The sequence below is a fragment of the Cryptomeria japonica genome, chromosome 6 (assembly GCF_030272615.1).
Source record: "Cryptomeria japonica chromosome 6, Sugi_1.0, whole genome shotgun sequence".
Lineage (NCBI taxonomy): Eukaryota > Viridiplantae > Streptophyta > Pinopsida > Cupressales > Cupressaceae > Cryptomeria > Cryptomeria japonica.
In genome coordinates, this window is record NC_081410.1 from 388,821,652 (window position 1) to 388,845,644 (window position 23,993).

General features: G+C 37.9%; 1 protein-coding gene across 3 annotated transcripts in view; it reads right to left on the minus strand.

Moving 5' to 3' along the window:
* LOC131038323 (RNA pseudouridine synthase 5) overlaps positions 1-23,993 on the minus strand; it is a 300,230-nt gene that overhangs the window by 229,958 nt on the left and 46,279 nt on the right. For 2 of the 3 annotated variants that reach the window (XR_009104404.2, XM_057970705.2), the window contains exons 3-4: positions 10,497-10,524; positions 10,340-10,386 (exon numbers count right to left, since the gene is read on the minus strand). Coding sequence is in view for 2 of the 3 variants with exons in the window: in XM_057970705.2 (XP_057826688.2) it covers positions 10,340-10,386; positions 10,497-10,524 (75 nt within the window). In the remaining variant the exon portion in view is untranslated. The remainder of the gene's footprint in view (positions 1-10,339; positions 10,387-10,496; positions 10,525-23,993) is intronic. The other variant, XM_059207368.1, reaches the window with a different exon arrangement.

A 23,993-nucleotide genomic window follows, 5' to 3' on the forward strand; every position in this document is an offset into this window, starting at 1 on the left:
AATACAGCGACTTATTATTTTTAGCATGCAGCGGTTTGAGAATGGTAATCCAAAAAGTTATAAGGATTATTGGCAGCGAATTAAAAATAAAAAGATTATGTGTGAGACAAAGAATAGCATAAAATAGTATGGTCGACTTCCTAAGTTAGCAACTATGTTATATGGTGCCACAATCAAGTGGCAATGATTTGTTAAAGAAATGTTGCATAATGAAGAGGTGGCGAATTTATGAAGAATAATAATTAAAATTGTGATGGCAATGATTTATATATATAGTGGTGGCATTGATCTCGACATACTATCAAAAGGCACCGGCAAAGGACAGACTTTAGCCTATTTGCTGAGTAAATTCAATAAAGAAGGTAATCCACTTTTGAATGCTCGTGTGCGGTCATTCTGGAAATGATGAAGAAATATTCAGTGCTGAGGATGCATATAAAGTCATTAGAGGCATGGTCATTAATGCACTTGATAGGCATGCAGAATCCAAATTCATCGACCTCTTTGCTATATGCAAATTAACATTATCATTGTACCGACAACACATGTTATTTTAGTGGCAGAAACAACAATGGTCTCAATATCACATTAGATACAGCGATATATATTGAGTGAAAAACAAAAGGGGGCAGCAATATGAAGTATATCATTGATACAAAGATCAAAGAGTAATAAGAAGGTGTTGATTAGTCCAAACGTAGACAGCGATAGAGGGAGCATCTGTAAAAAGAACAACAAGTCAATGATGGATTTAATTGTGCAAGCAACTACACTATGAGTCTATGCAAGGGTTCCATAATGAAGAATATATATATGGCTAACTTTCTTGGTTATTATGAATGTGAGTTAAAGGAGAACAAACCTATCAAAGCAACAGTTTTATAATATTACAACAGCGATATAAGTAATTGTGAACTTGATTATTATAAAATGAATAACCATAATTGAAAGTGATGTAACACACAAAGCAAATGATAGAATTAACAATAAAGTGGAAATGAGTTTAATACTTAAATGTGCAAACCAATAGTTAAAGTCAGCGATAAACATTAAGGAAGTCAGCAATAATATTAAGAAAGCAAAAGATATGATTTGTTTTGAAATTGATGAGTTTTACCAAGAGGTGAGATTTTGTTAATAATACTTAACAAGTAATAATTAATAAATGAATGTGACTCTCCATTGAGTCGTCTTTCTTGGTGAACATATAAAAGAGGTCTATAGAATGATTTTGTAGTGTGAATAAGTGTGGAGTGTGAGGAATAAAATAAAAAGATATATTTTGGATGAGTGCATGGAAGTTTGAAGATGTATACGGCAGAATAAGAAATTAAGATGAAGCAGATATAAAGAGTATATATGCAGACAAAAGAAAAAAATTATTCAGATATACATAAGGAACATAAACAGGCTGAATAAGAATATATAGAAGATCATTCAAGATTTGTGAAGGCTTTATATGGGCAGACTTATGATAGTTTTATGGCAGAGTTATAGAAAAGAATATGTGCAGATTGGATTACAGAATGTAAGAGAATTTTGTGGCAGACTTGTGATCATTTGGAGAAGGTGATTGTAATAATTTGAATAAGAGAACTATAGCAGATTTGTTGAAGACAATATAACAGTTTTGTGCAGGAGATTTATGGTAAAAGTGTGGATCCATCATCCGTTGTAGTAGCAACATTTAGAAGGTGAAAACAAAATTCAGATCTGGGAGTTGGTGCTTCCAGTGGGTTGGTGCTCACACATTCAGATTTGGGAGTTGGTGCTTCCAATGGGTTGGTGCTCGCAAATCAGATTGGGGAGTTGGTGCTTCCAGTGGGTTGGTGCCTACAAACATTGTAAAAGAAGAATTGTATAAAAGCATTAATTTGTCGTGGTTTTCTCCCATTTGGGTTTCCACGTATATATCGTGTTCTACTTATGTTCATATTAGTTAGTGTGTGCTCTTCAGGAACAAGAAGAGGTGAAAGGGTTAAGGGAAACAAAGGAAAGTGGGAAAAAGATAAAACCAAACAAGGGAAACGAATAACCAAAGGGGAGAGAACAAAGAGCAGGGGGTTCTAAGGTTATGCAGGTTGCCCAGAAAAACTCAGGCTCCACCCTTCATCATAGTTAAGGTTAGATGGGTGATTATTGATTCCCTATTTTCCCTAAGCTTCCTCTTGAAGAAGTTGTCTTCTTTGGTCAAGATTTGCATGTTTTCTAAACAAATATTGTGCTTGGTGGAGAAGTGGCCAGCTAGGGCAGATTTATGAACAAGCTCATGCTTGATGTCTACATTATGCTCTTTGATTCTAGTATGAAAGAGCAACCTATTTCGTCTATATAGAGGATTCCACAAAACAAAACAACTTTGTAGACACCAAACTCAAGATAGATGTCCCTACAGCCTTTAAGAGAAAGGACCCTAGAGTCTTTAAGAGAAGGGATGTGGTTTCTCAAATTTAACCATAATGCCCCCATTTATTAACGATATTCTTTCATCAAATTTTGGCCAATTTTCGCATTTTCCCATAAGCTTCTAGGTGTGTTGAGGAGAACTCCAAACTTCTTGGAGGATGCATGTTTAATATTTCACAATTTATATTTTTTGCAATGAGCATAATTGGTAGTATGGATTGCTATGACACTTTTAGAAGTGTTTTTGGACTCCTACAATGTCCTCCAAACTTCTTGGAGAGCACATCTATTTTCAGTAAGTCATTTGTTTGGCTCTAATCATCATCCTATATCTTCAGTATCACCTCAATGAAATCAGAGTTATTTCCAATTCAGTTTCAATGCTTTCCACAACTTGGGTGAGTTTCACTAATGTTGTCAAATGTTGAGAAAAAATTAAAAGGACAAGTTAGTGTTATAGCTCGTTGGAAAGGCAATAAAGTTTTTTTAAAGTTGGACACCTAGTTAACAGGGCCTTTGCACATGAAATATTATTATTTCCAAAAAGGTCATTTTTGAGAGAAAGGGAATTATTACATAATTTTTAAATTGCAAATTCCCTCCAAAAAAACTAAGAAAGGAGGTGGTGGGGCTCACTTGTATATATGCTGAAGATTTGATAATGTTATACTATCAGATTGACCTTGCGAGTTCTTCCATAATCCTCTGAGAACGAAAACCCTTTTTAGGTTTCTAGTTTAGGAGTTGAGAGATAATCCCTAGCTAGACCAATGTGGTTTCATTAGGGAATCACCATTGTGTAAATAGAAGTTCAATTTGGGTTTCCAGCCAAAAAGGGTTCAATGTTTTTTGATGTGTTCTAAAATGAAGTTGTGATTTTCCTATGGAATGAAGAAGTTAATAATTATCTTTGTTTTGGGTGTGAAGATTACCTTCCTTGTTGGACGTACATGTCCTTGACAAGTCTGGCATTCCTAGCATGATGTGGAAGCAAGTTATTCACTCTAATGGCTGCCTAGAGTAATAGAAAAATGATTAAAGTCCAAGCCTGTCATGTCCCCAATTTTTGCCCTTCCTTAGTGACAGCATTTCTAGCAAGGTTGGTGTATTATCTGGTTCCCGTAGGCCAGCAGAGTGTGGAGGGAACCAAATCAGGGGCTTAAGAGAGTCTTGCATAAACCTTTCAGGCAGTTTTGGGCAGTTGACAACTTGACAGCATAGTTGAACTACTCGCCAAGGCCCCAAAAAGAAAAACTTAGGAAAAACTCGGCAAAAACTCGAGAACTTAAAAAATTGCTTAAATTTAATTAGAAATGCATTTTTTGCAAAATTCAATGAGAAGATGCATCCAATGAGTCAATAAATGAGAACACAAAAGAAACAAGCTAAGTCTAGATATATTTAAACACAAAGTGGGTACAAAATCGCATCCTAATTATAAATACTGATGGCTAGAAGCAAAATAGTAAATAGTTTTTGTAGAACTAAAAGTAAATACATCAATACAATTACATCTTCCTCTTCCCAACTCTAGTAAAAACTAGGGGACAGGTAGAACTAGAGGGTCTAGTCCTAGAAGTTTGTTGTGGGTGTGCCGCATGACTGTGCCTCCTCACTTAGTATGACTAGCTCAAGCTGTGGCTCGTCCTCCATCCTGGATGTAGCTTTGCCTCTAGCTGCACTTGGCACTGGCAATGACTCATCCTCCTCAATGTCATCCAGTTTGAAACCAAATCCACCCCCTTCCTCCTCTGTAGCTTGCCTCTCCAAATCATTGATGTCATCCTTTGTAAACAATGAGGTTGCTCCTACGTTGTCCAATCATTGTAAGGATCTATATCATCCAAATCAATTGGACCAATTGGTGCTTCCTCTACCTTCCTTATGCACAACCAAAGATTATATTGCACAAAGACAAGGTCATTGAGGCGTTTTTGGGGTAACTTTCTCCTCTTCTTCATGTGGATGGCCTTAAACAAGCTCTAATTGTGCTCACAACTAGATGAACTACAAGGCTAACAAAAGATTCTGAGGGCAAAATTTTTGAGATTTGGGGTATTTCCACCCCAACTTTGCCACCAAGCATCTACAAAATAAAATTAGGTTGAGGGTAGCACTCCTCGCGGGGGTCTGAGGGTGAGAAAGAGAGGGGTAGAGAGATAGGTCTAGATCTTGGGGGAGAGAGGAGAGAGTGAGATGGAGAGTGGTAGAGAGGGGGATAGAGGAAGAGTGATAGGGAGATAGATAGGTCTAAAATTCGGGACAAATAAAGTGAGTGAGATAGAGAGAGCGAGAGAATGATAATAGGAGCCTACTGATTACTGAAATTTGACTATCTGAAAATTTAAAAGATCTTCTAAAACCTAGAATTTGCATTATAACTCCTAGAGATCTGAAACCACTCAATGTTATATTTCATGTATATATTCTAATGAAGAGAATGAGACTGACTTGAAAAAAAAAATTAGATAATTTTTGACATGTTTGGGCCTTCTTTTTTTTTTGCAGCCGAGTTTTTCCTAGAAACTCGCCAAGTTTTTGTGAAAAACTCGCCAAAAACTCAGCGAGTTTCTTCTGCGAGTTAAAATTGTAAATACTCACCAAGCAAAAAAAACTTGCGAGTTTTCGGCGAGTAGTCCATCTATGGTTGACAGCAATTTCCTAAAATTTAGGAGGGACCCCTTTTTTTAGGGATTGACTAAGAGTGGTCTAGGGGGCATCCGGAGACCCCTGGGAACATTTTGGAGACTTTGAGTGCATCTCCTATTTTTTAGGAGGCACTCCTATTTTTTAGGAGGAACTCCCAGTTCACTGAAAGACATCCCAAAGGTGCACACAGCAGAGGGGAACCATTGCGATTCAGTTTCTGGTTGATGGGTCCAGTCTCCTACTTTTTAGGAGCATCCCTAGAATTTAGGGGGGAAAACTACTAGTTGGCTTACGTGGCTCAAGCATTATCCACAGGCAGGTGTGGCTTCAATCAATTTACAGTTCTGAGTTTATTTGAGCACTTGATGAATAAAATAGGAAATATTAAAAATTTCCTAAGTTGATTAAATAATAAAAAAGGTGATTATATTAATCACTTATTATATTATTAAATAAAAGCCATAACACCTTTCCTAGGCGTGGCAACTTGGAGGAGTTGGTTTAAGTGATTTTGGCCCCATTCAATGAATAATTGACCCCTCTAGCCAATTGAGCTTCTAAAAGGATTGTCTTGCAAATAAAATAAAGTTATTTTATTATTAAAAAGGGCAAATGAAACCCTAATTCGAAATTAGGGTTTGGGCTGAAAATAAAAGGTGTTTGGGAGCTCATTTTGCACATCTATGATTGGGAATTTACACTTACAGGTTATTGGAGAGTTTCAGAGGATTGAGGACGAAACCCCCTAATTCTGAGCAACTTGGACGATACCCCATAGCTGGAAGTATTTGTGATTGTTAATGAGAAGTTGTAACATTGAATTGCTTGGAGAGAATAGGTTGGACATCTGCCCAGCTTGTTCACAGAATGAGAATTTAATTGTTTTATCAGCTTGCAGAGCATTTTGTTCATCAGAATTGTGGAGAATTTACAGTTGTGGATAAGAAATCTGACGTTTTTTGCAGATCAAGGAAGAGCAGCAATAACTAGCATCAAAATCATTCCTATCTGTACCGTACTTATCCATACAGCTGACGTCACCTTGTAAGGAACGGTTTTCTTGCATGATTTTGCATTGTGAAGGTGCCATTATCAGCTACTGTTCAGATTGGTCACTCCTGGAGCAGATTTTAAGCAAGTTTCAGATTCATTACATTCCCTCTAGGGCCGTACAGTACCCAGCTGTAGCTGACGTCAGCTAGGGCATCATCCTGTAGCAGATTTATGTCATACGGTGCCAGTAATCACTCAGATCATAACGCAGGAGAACTCAATGACTTGGAAAAATCAGTAATATTCACTCTTGTATTCAAATTACCTGGTACGGTTCCTATTTGTCATTTTGGTGCCAATCAATTAATTAATAGGTTGTTCTAAATAGCCATTTGATGGACTTTAGGGAGTTGGAATTATTTCAGACCTGTGAAACTTTGTAATCAGAATTGTTTTGATGATAATGGAAATATATTTGTCATAGAAATTCTATTGTCTTTGAATGCAAAATTATTGTTCATGTACTTAAATTTGGCATATGTGAAAACCTTCTTAAACAAGCATCAAAACCAGGCATTAAACTCAGAAATCAGAACACAGTGACCTAGCACGACAAGTGTTTAACAAAATGCCAACCCACTTAAACTGAAGAAATCAGGACAGAATTGAGTAGGGATCTTTCAAAGCCATTGTTGTTGGTAGTTAGTCCATGCTAGCCGTGGGAATATAAAGGAATTTTGTGAGCCCTAAGTACAGATTCTATGGCCAGGTGCTGGCTGCACATTGCAGATACAGGCATGTAAGTCTACTCCTTAAATTGTCCCTCATTTGGCATTCTTAAGGAAAGATGTTGATTTTGATCCTTTAGGGTGAACTTTCCTAGATTTCAAGGTGTCTAATGAAACTTGTGGTGAATGCTATTGCTGCTATAGTCATAATAGCAACACAAAATACTCAGTTTATAACCCAAATCTGCAAATCTTTGTTCTTAGTATGTAGGTATTGATTGGAAAAAGGAATTGATTGAAAGAAGGCTCAACTTGTGATTGCTTAGTGTTGTGATTGACGCATATTGGAGAATTTCAAAAGGGTTGGTACCTGCTATACCTGTTGATTCAAATCTGCATAAGACTGGAATTCAATTCCAGATTTGAATATCTCTCCTGTAAGGTGTTTTGGAGTGATATGGGTGCTGTTAGGTGAAGATGGGTCTTGTTGGAGAGTTGGGTGTGATTTAGTGAGTACATTGGAGCATTTGTTGATGACCAGTCCTGTTGCAGCTCATCTTCCAGTGCATATCAGTCTTGATCCAGTGTTCTATTCCATTCTCTCAAAACTTGTTCTTGCTGATCAAAGTTTCCAGTTTGATATTCTTCCATTCCAACATTATTCAGTGAAGTTCTGAGCATATTTCATGAGATATCAATGCCTATATTCATGTTGGGTCTGCTGGGAATGTGTTGGTGATCATTCCAGGTTGCTTTTCTTGCTGTTCATACTTAACAGCGTGCTCTCAGACCATTGCCAGACCTGCAATCAGCTTTTCAGCCATCCATTTAAGGTATTTCATAGTTATTTCCAATTGGGTGTTGGGTCTATGCATTTTGGACAACTTTGGGAAGTGATTTCATTATTGCCATTTTAAATCAGCACTTGTATCAATGTTATAATCTTTATAAACACTTTTTACAATGAAATATCATTGATTATATGTTTATGTTGAGCTTACACATATTGTCAAAAACTAAAAATTAAATTTGAGGGTGGTGGTTATTACATTGAGAGAGGCTTAAAGGGACATCGAAGGCCCTTTTTGAGAAGGATTTAAAAATTTTGTGGATAGGTCTTCAATGCAAGGATGGGATGCAGTGTGTACAATATAGGGTTGGACAGGCTTGGGTTTGGAGAAGAGATTCGACTTGGCTTGGTTGTAGATTCTTGAGATTTGTTTGATCCTATAACCATTCAATAATGCAGTTAATATTTATACAACCCACAGGATAAGTTGGGGTAATGAGGATAAAGGTAGCATGGAATATGTTGTCTTGAATATAGAAAAATTGAAACTGATGTATGTGTGGCACCTAAATTCTTTGAGCTTGGTTAAAAGCAATAAAATTATGAAAACAGCATGTTTTCCTAGAAAACAAGGGACACTGCCTCTTGACCCTATAGGGGGCATTGCCCCTTGACCCTACTAGGGGCTGCCGCCCCAAAACATCCATCTAGTTTTAAAAAGCTAATAATAAAAATCATTTTGGGCCATGCTAGATGGAAAAAGCAATCTTTTTTTATTATGTCAACTTTTTCCCAAGTAATTGAATTACATTTCTACCATTGGTTTGTCAAGTCAACCTCGATCCTAAGTAATGCTCCTATAGTTATAGCAACATTGCAATTTTGTCTAAGATACAAATGTAGGACCCCACATGGAGTTAGTGATGTTGGGCCAAGCGATCTTGTACTGAGTCATACAAGGCTCAAGCTCCTCTCAGCCATACTACACCTAAAATTGAATAATTGAAATGTTATTTCCTTCATCTCGAATATGCTTTTGTACTCGTTTGATTGATGTATACTTGTGTATGTGATAAAAGTAGCTTCTAATCGATAAGTTCATTATGTCTTTAAAGTTGATTTATTTAAAAGTGCATAGCAAAGCTTTAAATCCTTAAAAATCTCTATATTTCATGGCTTTTCAATTTTCACATCCAAGACCAAGTTAAAAATCAGCATGTTGATTCCAAGTGTGTAACTATGGGTTATATAATGAATATGGTGAACGCATTATCATATGAATGATTGAAATTTCCTACAGTTTTTTACATTTTATTTTTCATGTTTTTGATTGTAATCCTCTCAAATCCTCCAAAAATGGGCCTCTAACCCCCTGTCATCCTCAAAATGCATTCCCACATTTCATGTCATCCCTATACAATAAACACAATAGAATAGATCCAAACTGAACAATTTCAGATCAAAGGCTCAATGTCCCGACCCACAACCTAAAAGTAAAGAATAATCAAGGAAACAACTGAGGTAAAGAAAACTATGAAAGTCTAGGAATTACCAACAAGTAAATCAATGCAACCATCAAGCAGCCATTGCGAATCAGACAAGGCAATTGCATAACAGGAGAAACAGTGTCAATTATGGCAATAGGCAACCAATATTTTCAAAAAAGTATAGAATTCAAAGATATTATTAGCACTTTACCTGCACCAGTGGAATGAGCTCTGGAAACTGGCAAGCAAGTAGTCAGTTCTATGGTGCTTATGATCAAGGAAGGTGATAAACAAACCCTGATTCATATGGACACCATGGGTAAGATGTTAACAAAGATGATTGTTGATGGACAGTCAAGCAAGCACAAAGGTGTTACCAGAAGAAGCTTTACAGAAGTTGAGAGGGCCAACACTTTGGCCCCCTTCCTTAAGGTGTATAAGGTTTTTTGAATTTCCTGTTTCAATGTGCTGTTTAGTTTCCTTCTTTCCCATTTTTAGTAACATGGATTACAAAGACAAAAAGAACTTATCAAAAAATTCAAGAAGGAATCGAGATTTGTAGAAAATGTTATAATATGGATTGCCATACAGTCTTACTAATATAATAAAATGAATCTGCATGAAAGCAAATAAATCTGAAAGTGAAAACAATATAACTCCAGCTAATCTTATTTGTCCAGATCAAACAAGTGTTGTGTATCTTATCATCCCATGAACTCGTATTCCTTACAATCTTCCAGTCCATGTCTAATGCTTATGTATGGCTCCAACTCCATACAGCTGTCAAGGCTATGCTGGCCCAATGGGATTTTGTGGGGATTATTTATCATGATTATTTCTTTACATGTTTGTGTGCTAAGATAACCTTTAAAAGCAGAATATAAAAATTTGAATGGGAGCAGGAATTGTCAAGATATAAACGTCTCTAAAATACAAATGCTGGTAAAAGACTTGTGTGCTTATTCTTCATCTTCATCCACCTATATGATTCAACTTATTTAGTAAAAGAGTAGGAAAAAAATTAGAAACACTTCTCTTATTGGAGCCTGTTATCAACCAAAGCTACAAGCAATGAATAAATATTGAAACATTATAACTAATACAATATCAGTTAAAAGAAAACATTAGAGATAAGACCACACTCATACAACTGAATTTGAAGAATTCCTAGGAAATTCATGTGGATTTAACGGAGCGTCCTCCTTTCTTGCAGCTCAAATCCACAGTCAAAAGTTCCAACACAGAGCCAAATGCAATTGAAAGTTTAAAAAAGCTTTGACACTAACCTGAGTACAGTATCTGGGTCAGTAACAACACTCCCATCAGTGGTGATCTGTGCCAAAGGACTGAGCTAATGAGATTGCTCGTTTACGTTGTTCATTCATTCTCTTTTCTACAGAAGACTGTGTACATGACCTGGAATATTATTCTTCAGAAACTCACCTGGCCATTGTGAATACGCTGCAGCCAACTGCTCCCGTGTTAGCATGTTTTACTCAAAAACTAACTACTCATTATGTTCTTAAGTATCTCCTCACAGATAACAATTAGCGAAGACTGATTGGAATTCATATTTTGCTACTAATTTCAGAAAGGTAGAAGTGATTCCATTTAAACTTTGACAATTAACATGTACATTTACAAAATTAAAAAAGTGGAAAGGAAATCCGATCTCATTTATTTTACCCATTGATACACGTAACCAAATTTGTATTGAAAAAGATTTCAAAACGTCAGAGAATATTAACCTTTGAAACAAAGATAATTTTCAAAAATAGACAATGTCCTAGACTAATGGTCCTGTTGCAATGGTTTCCATTCTTCAATAACTTCAGGATCAGCTATTTTCCGCTGATATAAGTTTTAATTAAAAGGTGTTGTAACTGAAATTCTAGTAAATATAACCCCAGATAAATTTTATCCAAATTTTTCATACTTTAAAATCAGTAAATTCCTTGACATATTAAAGTGAAAAATCCATTATGGATTGGTAATGGATTACCATTATTGCAAGGGGAATTGATAGGAGTAGTTTTTAGGGCTTATATACTTCCTCTATTTAAAGTTAAAAGTGAAGGCTTTCCTAAAGGCTTATAGAATATTCAATGACTTTGTACCTAAGTTGCCCATTTGGGATATGGCAGATTTTTTTCCTCAGGTTCTGTGTCTGGATACAGCCATATATATATAAACACTCATTAATTTTGTTTTTTGACTTGCTCATAGTTCCATTGGACATCCTTTGGCCTATAGCAGCACATTGATATCTAAATCAAATTAACTCATATATATAATAATTTTATTATTTTCTATAATTGTCTTACATAATGATACTTAAATTAGAATTATGTTTTAAAAAATATATATCAATAAGGATAACACGTGACCTTTGACAAAATTCATGCATGATTACAATAATAATAATTTTATGCAATTACATGTCCTGCAGTCGATTGTTGTTATGTGGCAGTAGTGTAAAGAGTTAATGTTGGTGATTTCATGGCAAAACATGCAACACTAGAATACCTCACATATAACAATCGCTGCAATCATAAAGAATTGCTAAAATCAATCCCCAGAAAAGAGTAAACAGGTTACAACCAAAAGAGAGATTGCCATTTTCCCTGGATCAATCAGTTGTATTCCACATGAAGCGGGGCATCTTGAATACTAAAGCACACACAACAGGAGGTCAGCATGGATAAGAGTAGGGCAAATATTGCACACATTCAAGGCTCCCCTATTTTTATACCCAACCATAAATTATGAAAACATTAAGAAAACAACCCTACAATGCATTCCTTCATATTAAACAGCATCGAGGTCAGATTTGCCTCTAATTCAAATTGTGCTTATAGCATGATCATTTTAGCAATGCTATTCATGAATTTTATGTATCAAATCTGAGAAACTCGTGATATATTATTTTGTTCCATTGAAAGAAACTTATCTATAAATCAGTTCCAATTTGATTGTTTGATAAGCATTTTGTTAAACACTAACAAAATTTGCAAAGAGATAAAATACTTGAGTGATGGTATTTCATCAAACAATTGTCAAACTTATAAAAATTAGTCTAGCACACTACACATGACGAGGTTTCTGCGTGATATCTCCTAAAAAAAGCAAAGTACCTCCACCTAATGGAATCAAATTTTAATTATGGGGAATTATTTCCTAAATTGCAGAACATGAATGAGTTCATGCATGAGTTTTTGCTACATGATCATTCATACCACCCTAAACCATGGATCTCCATAAAAAAATTTCAAAGGTTTTCAAGATTAGAGCCACCACTAGTCTCCCAACTGAAACAGATGAGTTGTTACTTTTCTAAGTGTATAAATGGTTTCGTCCAGCCAGTTTACCTCCTCATGTCCTTCTGTCAGTAGGTGATGTTTTTGTAATCATGATTGATGGTTTTGTAATGTTTCCCTTCCTTGTAATGTGTTAGTATCATTTAAGTTTAGTGTCAATTATACGTTTCAAAATAGCCTTGAGTCAATTGCCCACAAATAAGACACTAATCAAATTTTCCCAAAGATTTTGAATTTCTCCTATGACCTCATAATGTCCTATAGTCCTTAGAAAGAGCCAACTGTCGCACCGTGCAAAATCAATGTTCATCTTGTATTTTTGCCATTTATTGTCACAGTTGATTATCAATACATGTTACCTCAATTCAAATTGTGGTTTTCCCTATCAATTGCCAAGCTTGTCATGTCCTAGTCTTTGTTCATTAAGTAACAACTTTGGCAAGATGATTGATGCAGTTGTTCGGGATGAGATACTAGTAAAGTACAAGTTATCAGCATCAGCAAAAAGAAGGAATGGAACGATGGCTAAGTCTATTGTTTTTCTGCCTTGGCAAGAGCGAATTATAGTTTCACCTAGCAATGCTTGGAAAAGTGAGATGATGATCTTGAAACTCCATCTTCACATGAATGAGCAAGACTTATGCCTACCAATCATAATAAAAAGTGACTAACAAAGCTTGGGCATACACCAACAGTCGCTCAACCACTCAACTTTTCTACCCAACATTAGTAAACAGGCGAAATAAGTGGAAGACATCTCCACAAGCATTAGATGGTTGGTTTATCCACCAAGTTTATATTAAGTGGCAAAACTAATTATGACACCCACTAGCAATGGTTAGGCCACTTAGAATCTCCACTAATGTTTTAGAAGATGGCGATAAATGATGAAAACTGAAAACTCTACCCAAGTTGGCTAAAGTGGAGTAAGTTTTGGCCAAGTTATTAAAATTGGCTCAATAACATAAACTTTTACCTGGTTTAGAATGTGAAAAGTTTTGCCTAGTGGTCAAAACGGTGGCAATAGAACTGAAGAACTCCAGTTCACTCCCTTCGCAAACTCGAGACATGGTAGAACTATCATAGCCCCAATCTGACAAGTGAATCTAAAAGAGAAATTGTCTCATGATGGTGAGACTTCACAATTTCTGCTTTTAACATCAATAATGAATGCAACAGTAGTCATGATTACCAAACAGATCGCAGGGCACTGTTGACGTGTATTTCATACACAATCATACACAGAATAAAATACCGACAGGCATCTTATCCTCTCTTGAGAAAATAGTCTCTAACTGCTGAAGATCTGCAAAAAGGATCAGTTAGATGGACTCCAAGGTTCTTTTAGTGGGGTCTCCACGTGTGGACAAGCTTTTTAGTGGTATGATGTGATTTGCTGTTTCCTTCAAGGCTTCTTACGGATTCAATGGTTCGAAGATTTCACTAATCTAAAAGGAACTTTCAAAAAAAATGGAAAAAGGACAGGGTTTAAGAAGGTCTAATCTAGCCTAACCCTATGAACGACTTAGCATGAATGAGATTTGGCAAGACTCAACCAATTTCAATTTTGCCATAAGATAACAACTCAACTGAAATTAGTGCGATCTTCTAAGGTAATAATGGTGTTCAATGCATCAAAGACCAAGGATACTACTACGAAGGTACATATCCTAGATGCGAAAATGCTTGAAGGTTAAGGACTCAAAGTGTTTTCCAGTCGACCACGCAAGGCGTTCCTACAATCAGCAAGAAGCTAGTGGTTTGGATTGCGAATCCTACCAAATATCAAATCTCACACTTAGTCTTTCAAATTAACAAACTACTTTGATTGAGCGTGATTCAAGTACATCCAACAACCATGAAGATAACTCAAGAAACTTGCAACAAAACACCATAACTTCAATATTTTATTGATTTCCAAGTCATCATATACAACAATTGCTTGAATTTCTCTCTTCAAGACTCAATCTTGCTACAAAATAAAATTGCTTACACTTCTAATCTCTCTATTTCACTATTTTTCTATTCTTCTCCTACTCTATTACATCTATTATCAAATGAAATGAAAAATGGGGGTATAAATAGCATCCCCAGTTACAATGAAAGGTCCAGATTGAAAGTAAATCAACGGACAAGATCATGACACCTAAACCCTAATTAGGGTTTGTTACAAATGACCTCCTTTTTACTGAACAACATTAAATACATAGCCAAATATTAAATTTGGCACAAAAATCTAGGAGGTATCAACCAATGAGAAATAAGATGTCATGTCATCTGTAACAACCTTTCATCTAGAATCTTATTCCCTTTCCAATTCTCTTTCTTAGCATATGCAATGAATTTTGTCACGATTCCTTCGATCTCTGTGCTTGGAATCTCGGGAAGATTCTTGATACTCTGGAGGGACGTATCATCACCATTGTATCGCCCTGGTCCCTTGGAGAGGGACAGGAGCGATCCATTGATTCTCCTTGATCTTGGCGACTTTTAAACTTCGATCCCTTTTGCAATGTCCTCCAAATGTCGTCCTTCGCACTTCCTAACCTCATTTCGCCTTGATCTTTGAAGGAACGTGAGTGTTTTGATAGTATCGCCTTGGTCCTTGTCCAAAGGACAGGAGCGATCTTGATTTTTTCACGTTCAATATGCATTTTTGACCTTTGATCTTTCATTGTGATGTTTTCCAAACGCCGTCCCTTGTCTCGCTTAACCTTGCCTTGTTTCGATTTTGGAGGAATATGAGCGCCTTTAATAGGATCGCCCTGGTCCTTGTCCAAAGGACAGGAGCGATATGAGACTTTTACCTTGATTAGCAATGTTTGGACGTTTAAAACTCTTGCAAATTATCTTCAAACGATGTCCTGGAGCATATGTAACCTTGTGTATCTTGGTCTTTACGTAAATCTTGCATGGATTAATCAAATATATCAATATCGCTCTAGTCCCTTCCTGAGGGACAGGAGCGAAGTTCATCATAATATGCTTGTTCTTGTTTGTACCAACTTGCAATTATCTTTATTGCGTGGAATGATGTCCTTTCGACCCTCTTGGTAACTTGAAACTTGTTTGCCTTTTGAAATTTACGCCATTATGTAGATATCGCTCTGGTCCCTTGGAGAGGGACAGGAGCGATCTAGGTCTTTAGAGTGCAAATCCTTCCATGTGATGACCTTTGCAACGTTGCGCTTGATGGAAATGCCTTGAAATGTCCTCGCCACCCTTCGTCCTGACTTGGATCGGCCTTGAACCTTGGAGGGACGACCTTGAACTTTGGAGGGACGTATCATCACCATTGTATCGCCCTGGTCCCTTGGAGAGGGACAGGAGCGATCCTTCCCTTGTGGCTTTCATCTCACTTTGCCATGCTCTAAGTTTATATTCAACGGATTCGTCCTTCTTCCCTCTATCCGCCCATGCCTTGACATTGTTTGTAATTTTGCAAAAAAGGCAATTATATCAAAAATCGCTCTGGTCCCTTCCTGAGGGACAGGAGCGAACTAGGCATTTAACACTGGTATGGACGTCCCAAAAATCTTCAATTTATATTCAATGTGCTCATCTCATGTTTTCCCTTGTTTTTGAACGTAAACTTGCCTTGACCCTTGTCTGGATTTTGAAAAATGAAGGAAATCGCTCTGGTCCCTGGGAGAGGGACGAGAGCTACAAGGTACCTCGCCCTGGTCCCTTGGAGAGGGACAGGAGCGATTTAGTCAATATAGGTCATTTTCCTTCGTTTTTTGCATCTCAAATTATATTCATTTGGCAAAGTATCTTCCTTCGGACGTCCTCAAATTGCTAAGTTATCAAAATCTCGCAAGGACAAGGTGAAATTTGAATTGTAGCTCCGGTCCTTCACTGAGGGACAGGAGCGATTTTCCTCCTGGAGGCATGTCTGTGCTCATAAAAATCTTCAATTTATATTCAATGGAAAGATCTTGTCGTTCTCTATCACTTCAAACGTAAAATTTGTCTGGACTCTGCAAGGACAATGAGATATTTGAAAATGAGCTCCCGTCCTTCACTGAGGGACAGGAGCGATTTTGCTCCTACAGGCCAAAATAACAAGATTTTTCACATTTTAACACTTCACGAGGCGAAAACAAATCAATTCCAATGCCCAGGATCAAAATTCAAAAAAGTCAAAATTTGGTCAAAATATTCAATCAGACAAAAATTCACATTGACGGTCAACACTTAGACAAATTTAAGCCCTGCATGAACATTCCAATTGAAAATTAGACCATTTTGGCGAAATCATTGCATTCAAAATTTGCATTCTAGAAAAGAAGCTCAAAAGCTCTCTCAAACAACTGGATTTTGGCTTAAAAAAAAGGCAAAATTTAAAACCCTAAGGCTTAGCCCTAAATCCAGACAACTAACTGACTAACAAAACCCTAAAAACGAAAGCGAAAACGAGCGAAAAACAAGCAAAAAGAGGGGGTCCCCATTCGCGATGGGGCGATGTGTGAAATGGTCACAACATCTGGCGACACCACTGAGAAATGTTGCAAAACATTTGGGAATCAATCCTTCTAAAGGAAGACTCAGAAAACCTCCCTCAACAAAACCGGGAGTTAAGAAACACTTACAAGAAGAGACCATCATATTGAGACAAAGTATCAAGTCCACAGTTACCCATGTGTGTGCAAATGCGTTAATTCCCCTCAACAAGACAATCATGATCTTCAGGTTCCCCTGTGATAAGCTACGTAGTTCGTCTAAACTCCAAAAGCATCCTGGATAGAGCCTCGCTGCCAGTCAGACGTCCATAGTCCCGACGAGGTTATCGCCGCAAGCTCACGAACATTGCTCCATTGCCAGTCAGGCGTCTATAGCCCTGATGGAGTTATTCGAAAATTCCCTTTAGCCAATTTGATATTCCTCTTTAGTTCACTTCTTTTCTTTTGATTTTTCTCATTTTTTCATTCATTTTCTTTTGATACTGCTTTTCAGTTCTGTCAATTCTTTGGCTCGTGAGTAGTGAAACTCACTAGGGTTTGAGGATTGCGGTGGCGCTGAAGCTAGACTTTAGATTTTTCACTGATCACAGCTTTGCCTGTAAACCATAATGACTCGGAGATTATAAGTGTGTGAAAATATAATAACTGGAGGACAAAAATACGTGAGTTCAATAAGCTAATCAACTTCAATGCAAATACGTCCTGACTCAAAGCTTCATTAAAAGAAACTCCCTTTGTAATTCCAAAAGACCTCATGATTATCCAAATGCATCCAACAATCCAGCAGGAAGTCGGAGCGTTACATAACAAAATCACCCACTGCCAAATGGATACCCCTCAGGACAAAACAACTAACCTAAAAAAACAAAAAAAACACCTAAACTAAAACAAAACGGAAACAAAACAAAACAAACGAAAAAAAACAACGAAAGCAAACTAAACTAACTATGTACAAGGGAAGGCCTTGGCATTTTAGGATTGGAAATAATGTTTGAGATATCTCCCATTGACAGGCAACGGGATGTCCTCTCCAGTTAAAGTCTGCAACCTAAATGCATTTTCTCCCAATATCTCTGAAATTTGATAAGGGCCTTTCCAAAGCTTATCAAACTTATCATGCTCTCCTCTTTTCTCATGTGCTTTGTCCCAATACAGGACGAGATCTGAAATTCGGAACGCCTTGACTCTTGCTTGTCGATCAAACCATCTCTTCACCACTCCTTGGTGTTTAGCAAAGGTCTCTAGTGCTTGATCTCGTTTCTCTTCTAAATTCATCAACTGTGTCAACCTGGCCTGCACTGCATCAGTGTCCTCCATGTACTCCTGAATGAATCTCAAGGTTGGAATCCTGAGTTGCATGGGGAAGACTGGGTCTTGGCCATAAACTAGAAAATAAGGCGAAATGCCTAATGCGTTCTTTGTTCTGATTCTGTCTGCCCATAAAGCAAATCTCAACTGGGTGTGCCATTCTCTTGGACTTCTCTCTAATAATTTCTTGATAACACTGAGTAAATTCTTGTTTGTGGACTCTGCTAATCCATTACCCTGAGGATAATAATTCGATGAAAACTTGAGAGTTATCCCGTACTCAAAAGCCCAATTTGAGAATCTCAATGATGTGAATGCTGATCCATTGTCGCAAACCAACGCATAGGGACATCCAAACCTTGTGATTATGTTCTCCTCTAGAAACTTGATTACAACTTCCGTAGAACAAACCTTAAGTGCCTGGGCCTCTGACCATCTGGTACAATAATCTGTAGCGGTAATGATGTACTTGTGTTGTGCTGAGGATGCGGGGTTGATGACACCAATAAAATCCATTCCCCATTTAGCAAATGGTCTGGCTTCAATCACTGGATTCAGTGGCATGGCAGGATTTCTTTCTCTAATAGCTGCGACTTGACATGTGTGGCAGGTCTTAATGTGATTGAATGTATCTTTAAAAAGCGTAGGCCAGTAATATCCTGCTCTTAGGATCTGGTGAGCTGTGGCGAGGTTGGCTCCATGTCCGGTTCCAAACTTGGCATGGAAATGTTCAATTATCTGCTTTGCTTCCTCTTTGCCAACACATCTCAAGTATACTCCTTCATAGTTTTTACGGTATAAAACAGATCCTTGAAGCATGTAATGTTGACACTTTAATCTTAATGCTCTTTTCTGTGTAGGTGTCATATGAGCAGGACATCTGTGATTAAGCAAATATGTCACAATGTCTTTGTACCATTCATCAGGCGTGACATCCTCTAATTCATAAATTTGTTGGACTAATCCTGGCCCATCTATTGCCAATGTCTGCGCCAAAGCTTGTCCTCGAACTAGTTTCATGGGCTGAATCTCAATGTCAAATTCTTGAATAATGGCGACCCACTTTCCTCTTCTTTCTCCTAATTCATTTTGCATGAGAAGAGTCTTGACTGCCGCATCAGGCACTATTGCATAAATCTTGGCTCTCAGGAGGTAATGTCTGAATTTCTTCACTGCCTTTACTAATGCGTATGCTTGCTTTTCAACGTTTGGATATCTCAATTCTGCATCTTTCAACGGGGTGCTCATGAAAGCAATTGGGTTTTCATCCCTCTCTTCACTTCTTTGGGTGAGAATGGCGGCACAAGTGTATTCGGAAGCGAAGGAATATAAATAAAATGATTTGAGATAATCAAGACTAATCAAAACTGGCGCCTCCATGATTGCGGTCTTTATTTCTTCAAATGCCCTTCTGGCTTGTGGAGTCCACTCGACCTTTGCATCTTTCTTTAACATTTCATTCAATGGTCTGACAATCTCGGCAAATCCGGTAATGAACTTTCGGACGAAGTTGATCTTGCCGAAAAATGATTTGAGCTCTTTCTTGCTTGCTGGCAAATTGATAGTAGATATAGCCTTCACCCTTTCAGGATCAATAGATATTCCTTTCTCTGAAATGACATGTCCTAAAAGCTTTCCTTCTGTGACTCCAAATATGCATTTTTTTGGATTAAGGGAGACACCGTATCTTCTACATCTTTGGAAGACTCTTCTCAAATCGTCCACATGATCTTCTCTCTGCCTAGAGAAAACTGTGATATCATCCATATATATAATAATACTTTTACCAATTAAATCTCTGAAAGCGATATCCATAGCTCTCTGGAATGTGGCCCCGGCGTTTATGAGTCCAAAAGGCATTCTCTTATAGGCAAATGTTCCCCATTTGGTAGTGAAAGCAGTCTTTAGTCGATCTTCAGGTTCGACTAGGACTTGATTGTATCCTGAATATCCGTCTAGGAAGGACATCATCTGTGATCCATTGACAATCTGCAATACTTCATCTAATGATGGGAGCGGATAGTTATCTTTCTCTGATGCTCTGTTAAGGTTTCTAAAATCAACACACAATCTGATCTCTCCATTTTTCTTTCTAACAGGTACCAAGTTGGCGACCCACGTCGAGTGTCTTACTGGGAAGATGATTTTAGCTGTGAGTAACTTCTTCACTTCTTGGTATATCAGTGGTTCCAACAAAGGATTGACAGGTCTTTGTCTTTGCCTAAATGGCTTACTTCCTGGCTTCAACGGGATTGTATGAGTGATAATTGCAGTGTCGTAGGTCTTAAGATCTTCATAGCTCCATGCGATGACATCTGGGAAGTCCTTCATGTTCTTCAGGATTCCATCCTTTTCAGTTGCTGTGCAGGACTTTCCAATGAAAACATTTTTAACTTGTGTCTCATCACCTAGATTGATCGCGTCACACATATTGCCTTCTACACTGTGATTCTTTTTTTCTTTCAACTTGTCAGGATCAAAAATCCTTTCTAATTCAACCATTCCTTTCGGAATAGTGTTTGTCTTTAAGTTCAGGACCCCTTCGGCATCGAACTCAGCTTCACCTACTTCATCTTCATCTATGATCTGTGTTAAGAAGACGTCCGTGCTGGTTAGGAAGTCTAGAATGTGCTTGTCGTCTTCGAAAACTTGGAAATTGGTAATGTTGTCTGGGACTGAAGGAACTGATATTAACTCGATTGTAAACTTCTTTAATCCTTCCATTGCTAATGGAATCAATGAGCTCGCGGCCTGTGCAAGTGAATTGGCCACTTGATTCTGATGTCTATAAATTGAATTGATATTGAAAGCTTCAAAACTTTCAATTAGATCCCAGACTCGATTCCTATACTTAGTTAGCCTTTTGTCATGGCAAACATATTGCTTCCTGATTTGCCTTACTGCGATTTCTGAGTCTCCATATACTTGTAGTACCTTCACTCCCTTTTGGATGGCTAGCAGTAATCCATGAACCAAAGATTCATATTCCGCTACGTTGTTGGTGCAAGGGAACTGCAATCTGTGAGCGGCAAGGTATGTTTCTCCCTTAGGACCAATTAATTCATATCCGGCTCCGGATCCTTGTTTGGACTTAGATCCGTCGAATCTTAATGTCCATATTTGACTTTCTTGATTGTCTGTTTCTGGACTCTCATGACTTTCATTTGTTGTATCGGACGAAACTTCATCTTCCACAGAGCTCTCGGTGTCTGTAGAGCTCTCATTCTCTGAATCTTGAGCTTCCTCTATAATTAGTGTCTGTGGGATTCTTTTGTTTACTTGCTCCAATGCTGTCTGGCATAAAGCACAAGATAATTCTGAGTGGACGGCATTGTGAATTCTACACCAATTCGGAAGGAGCAAATCTCGGACAGATGTTAGATTGCCAAGTTGTACACTTTGCTGGATGTTTCTTTGTACGAACCTCCTGAAGTTTTCGAACATGCCTTCGTCCTCTTGGTCGGATCCTTGATCGCTTTCAATGACTATCTCCGTCGATTCCATGACCTCTTGCTGGGTATCCTCATCTCGCATATCTCGTATCATCAAGATCTCCTCCACTTTTGGCTTGTATGTTCCTAGGTCGGACTCTAAAAATAGAACTTCGTTGTCCTCTCCATATTCAGTTATCATCAACCTCAACCTTGGGGTGCTATCAATCTTAATCTGGTTCGGGACTCCTCTCCATGGTAGCCACATGTGTGCGAAATCGGTCGATACATATCCATTCAATTTTCGGGACCAATCTCGACTCAGGAGCATTCCATATGAATCTGGAATATCCACCACTGATATATCTATAAAATTCTGGACTCTTGGGTCTGCGGCCAATTGCATGTGAATGTTGTTCAACTCTCCCATGACTGGAACTTCTGTCTTGTCAAGCTGAGTGACTTTTCTCTTGGTAGGTGCGGGAGTGATTCCAAGTCTTTGACAAACGGCTAAAGGCATGACATTGCTTGAGGCTCCGGAATCATAAAGGCAATTGTGTAATAGCTTTCCAAATATTCTGACTGATAACAGGAACGGGGCCGGTTCGTCCTTTCCTTGAGAAGGCACTGAATTTCCTTCACTTGATTCTTGATGTTTAACTTGATTAATCTTTGAGTGATCTTCCTTCGCTGGGCTCTCCTCTTTCGAGTGACTGGCTTTGCTTGTAGATTTATCCCTCTTAACTACATCTTTCTTGATTGCGACTTCCTTTTCGGGAAGAACCAAGTTAGTAGTGAGGTTCTCTTTGACTGTAGGCTGGGCTTTCTTTGTTTCGCCTCTTTTGAGTAATACTTTTCCTTCCAACATATCTTCCTTTTTAGCTGGGAAGGTCATAGTTTGAACCATGCACTCATTTTGTTCGGGTTGTTCTTGAGAATCGGCCTCCTCTTGAGTCATATTGATAGTGGCTTGAACATTTGACCTCGTTGTACTAGGTTCACTTAAACTATTGATCACTGCCTCTTTAATTTCAGACACTTTGAACAACTCATAGAGTGGTAAACTTACCTTGACTTTCTTGAGTTCATCTAACACCAAGGCGGCCAATCTTTTCATTTCATTTCCCGCGGGAGGTGAAATATTTCTTTGTCTGTATTCTTGAGTGTTTTGTGGATATTCAGGGACGTTACTAGCTTGGGGATCTAGCGGAGTTGAAAAATTGTTTGGAGGAATCGATGTTGTTAAAGGTTCAGGATTCCTCTGATTCCTGTGGTAAACTCTTTGGTTTGCACCTCCTGACGATTGGTGGAACACTTCCTTGATTCCTTCTACTAAAACACTGTCGTTCAATGGTGGGAAATAGTATTCTGAATCCTCTACAGGTCCATTTGCAGATGCTGGCGGAAACTGAGATCCTGGTGGCACCATTGGTCCATTGGCCGATTCTGGAGGAAATCTCCCATTTTGTACTTGACTAATTTCTTCTTGTGAATATCTGCAGGTTTCAACGATCATGGCTTGACCATACTACGTGGTTGGAACAATTTCAAATCAATCCTGTGTGGTGTACGAAATCCTGTGTGGAGCATGGTAATCAAATCTCTGTACTCCTCCTGGAAATCATGTACTCAAAGGATTTCGTACACCACACAGGATTGATTTGAAATTGTTCCAACCACGCAGTATGGTCAAGCCATGATCGTTGAAACCTGCAGATATTCACAAGAAGAAATTAGTCAAGTACAAAATGGGAGATTTCCTCCAGAATCGGGTTTTGTTAGTCAGTTAGTTGTCTGGATTTAGGGCTAAGCCTTAGGGTTTTAAATTTTGCCTTTTTTTTAAGCCAAAATCCAGTTGTTTGAGAGAGCTTTTGAGCTTCTTTTCTAGAATGCAAATTTTGAATGCAATGATTTCGCCAAAATGGTCTAATTTTCAATTGGAATGTTCATGCAGGGCTTAAATTTGTCTAAGTGTTGACCGTCAATGTGAATTTTTGTCTGATTGAATATTTTGACCAAATTTTGACTTTTTTGAATTTTGATCCTGGGCATTGGAATTGATTTGTTTTCGCCTCGTGAAGTGTTAAAATGTGAAAAATCTTGTTATTTTGGCCTGTAGGAGCAAAATCGCTCCTGTCCCTCAGTGAAGGACGGGAGCTCATTTTCAAATATCTCATTGTCCTTGCAGAGTCCAGACAAATTTTACGTTTGAAGTGATAGAGAACGACAAGATCTTTCCATTGAATATAAATTGAAGATTTTTATGAGCACAGACATGCCTCCAGGAGGAAAATCGCTCCTGTCCCTCAGTGAAGGACCGGAGCTACAATTCAAATTTCACCTTGTCCTTGCGAGATTTTGATAACTTAGCAATTTGAGGACGTCCGAAGGAAGATACTTTGCCAAATGAATATAATTTGA